At 45.9% G+C, this 1,552-nt stretch overlaps 1 protein-coding gene across 2 annotated transcripts in view; it reads right to left on the bottom strand.

Moving 5' to 3' along the window:
• ogdh (oxoglutarate (alpha-ketoglutarate) dehydrogenase (lipoamide)) overlaps positions 1 to 1,552 on the bottom strand; it is a 17,496-nt gene that overhangs the window by 12,885 nt on the left and 3,059 nt on the right. For both annotated transcript variants that reach the window (XM_015402688.1, XM_015402689.1), the window contains exon 3: positions 1,024 to 1,215. In XM_015402688.1, coding sequence (XP_015258174.1) covers positions 1,024 to 1,215 — 192 coding nt within the window. The remainder of the gene's footprint in view (positions 1 to 1,023; positions 1,216 to 1,552) is intronic.

The following is a 1,552-nucleotide window of genomic DNA, read 5'->3' on the forward strand; positions in this document are numbered from 1 at the left end:
CCCCCCCCCCTTCCTTTTTTCCCCCCCCACCCCCTCCGACTTTACTCTCCTAGCGCTACGACTTTACTCTCCTAGCGCTACGACTTTACTCTCCTAGCGCTACGACTTTACTCTCGAAATTTTATGAATTTATTCTGAAAATGTTATGACTTTATTCTTTTTAATTTTCGAAATAAATACAAAAATCTCTAGCCTGGCCCTTATCTTTCGTACTTTAAGGACGAGTTTTGAACAGACCAGAAGTTTCCTTTAGTGTCATGATAAAGTCTGAGGTAAGTCTGACTAAATGAAGCCCAAACTTTGTGTGTTTTACAGCCACTCCAGGACCTGTGAGGACATTCAGAACCACAGAAGACATCAGAGATCAGACTGTTCAGGTTAGGTTCAGTTTCAACTGTTAAATTACAGAAGTTCAGACTTTTAATAACCAACATTCTCAGAGCTTCAAAGCTATTTCTGTGCATTTAGTTGATTTAAGGTTTGTTCTTCAGAATCTGCTCTGCGAGGTTCTGGATTTAAAAGAAACCATCTGAGTTCTGCAGAAGCAGATCCTGGTTGATGAACCTTCAGAGAAACCCTTCGGTCTTTAGTTTAATAACCAGGTTCTCTGTTCCTGGATCATTGGGGAACTTCAGATATTGATGAACACTGCAGATCTTCATCTCTGCTGATCTTTTCAGAATAGCTCTTTGTTCTACTGAGTCCCAGAACCACAGGCAGAGTTCCTTGGGTTCCCTCCTCAGCAGAACCAGCTCAAAGTCCAGCCGAGGCTGATAGGAACCAAATCAGTTCAGGTTCAAAGGTCAGAGTTTTTAAGTTCCTCAAACCAGTTCATCTGGTTCAGGTCTGTTTATCAATGGATCATGAAATCAAGCCTGTGGTTCTGGTTCTCAGAACTTCACGGTACCCTATCGCCCTCGTTCATTGGCGGTTAGAGAAGTTATGTTCTGGTGTTTGGACCCGAGTGAAGCCGACAGGAACCTGTTCGGTTGGACCAGGACCCTGAGGGGTGTGATCTTCTACCTGATAAGCTCTGATGAGGGACTGGACGGCCAGATGATCCTCCACCAGCTTCTCCACGTTGGGCTGGGCTCCAACCAGCGAGGACAGCTGTGGGGCTGCCAGGCCCGATGCCGCAGCCAGACCCAGAGGAGACTGATAGGCGGCGCCGGGAGGAGCACCGGCGTTGGCGTTACGGAAAAACACGTCCCACGACTGGAAGGAAGAGGAAGAGGAGAGGTCAGAGATGAAGGACTGGCAGGACACTTCTAGCAACATCAAACAAACCAGTTTAGGCTGAAGTGGTTCTGATTCAGTTCTAGGATGGAGGCTTTTCTAATACTGATTCTATTTTCCTTTTCCTGTGATGGATGTTTGGGTCAGAGGGGCTCGGTTCAGTACCTACTGGGATTGGGTCGCTCCTCCTCTGAATTCAGTTTAAACACCAGTTCAAAGCAGATTCTGGTCGACCCAGTTCAGCTGTTGAAAGTTGAGGGATATTTGCTATTGATCCTTTATGTAAATCAGAAATATATCAAATATCGCTCAAATC

This window comes from Cyprinodon variegatus, unplaced genomic scaffold (genome assembly GCF_000732505.1).
Source record: "Cyprinodon variegatus isolate N-32 unplaced genomic scaffold, C_variegatus-1.0 Scaffold1383, whole genome shotgun sequence".
NCBI classification, from domain to species: domain Eukaryota; kingdom Metazoa; phylum Chordata; class Actinopteri; order Cyprinodontiformes; family Cyprinodontidae; genus Cyprinodon; species Cyprinodon variegatus.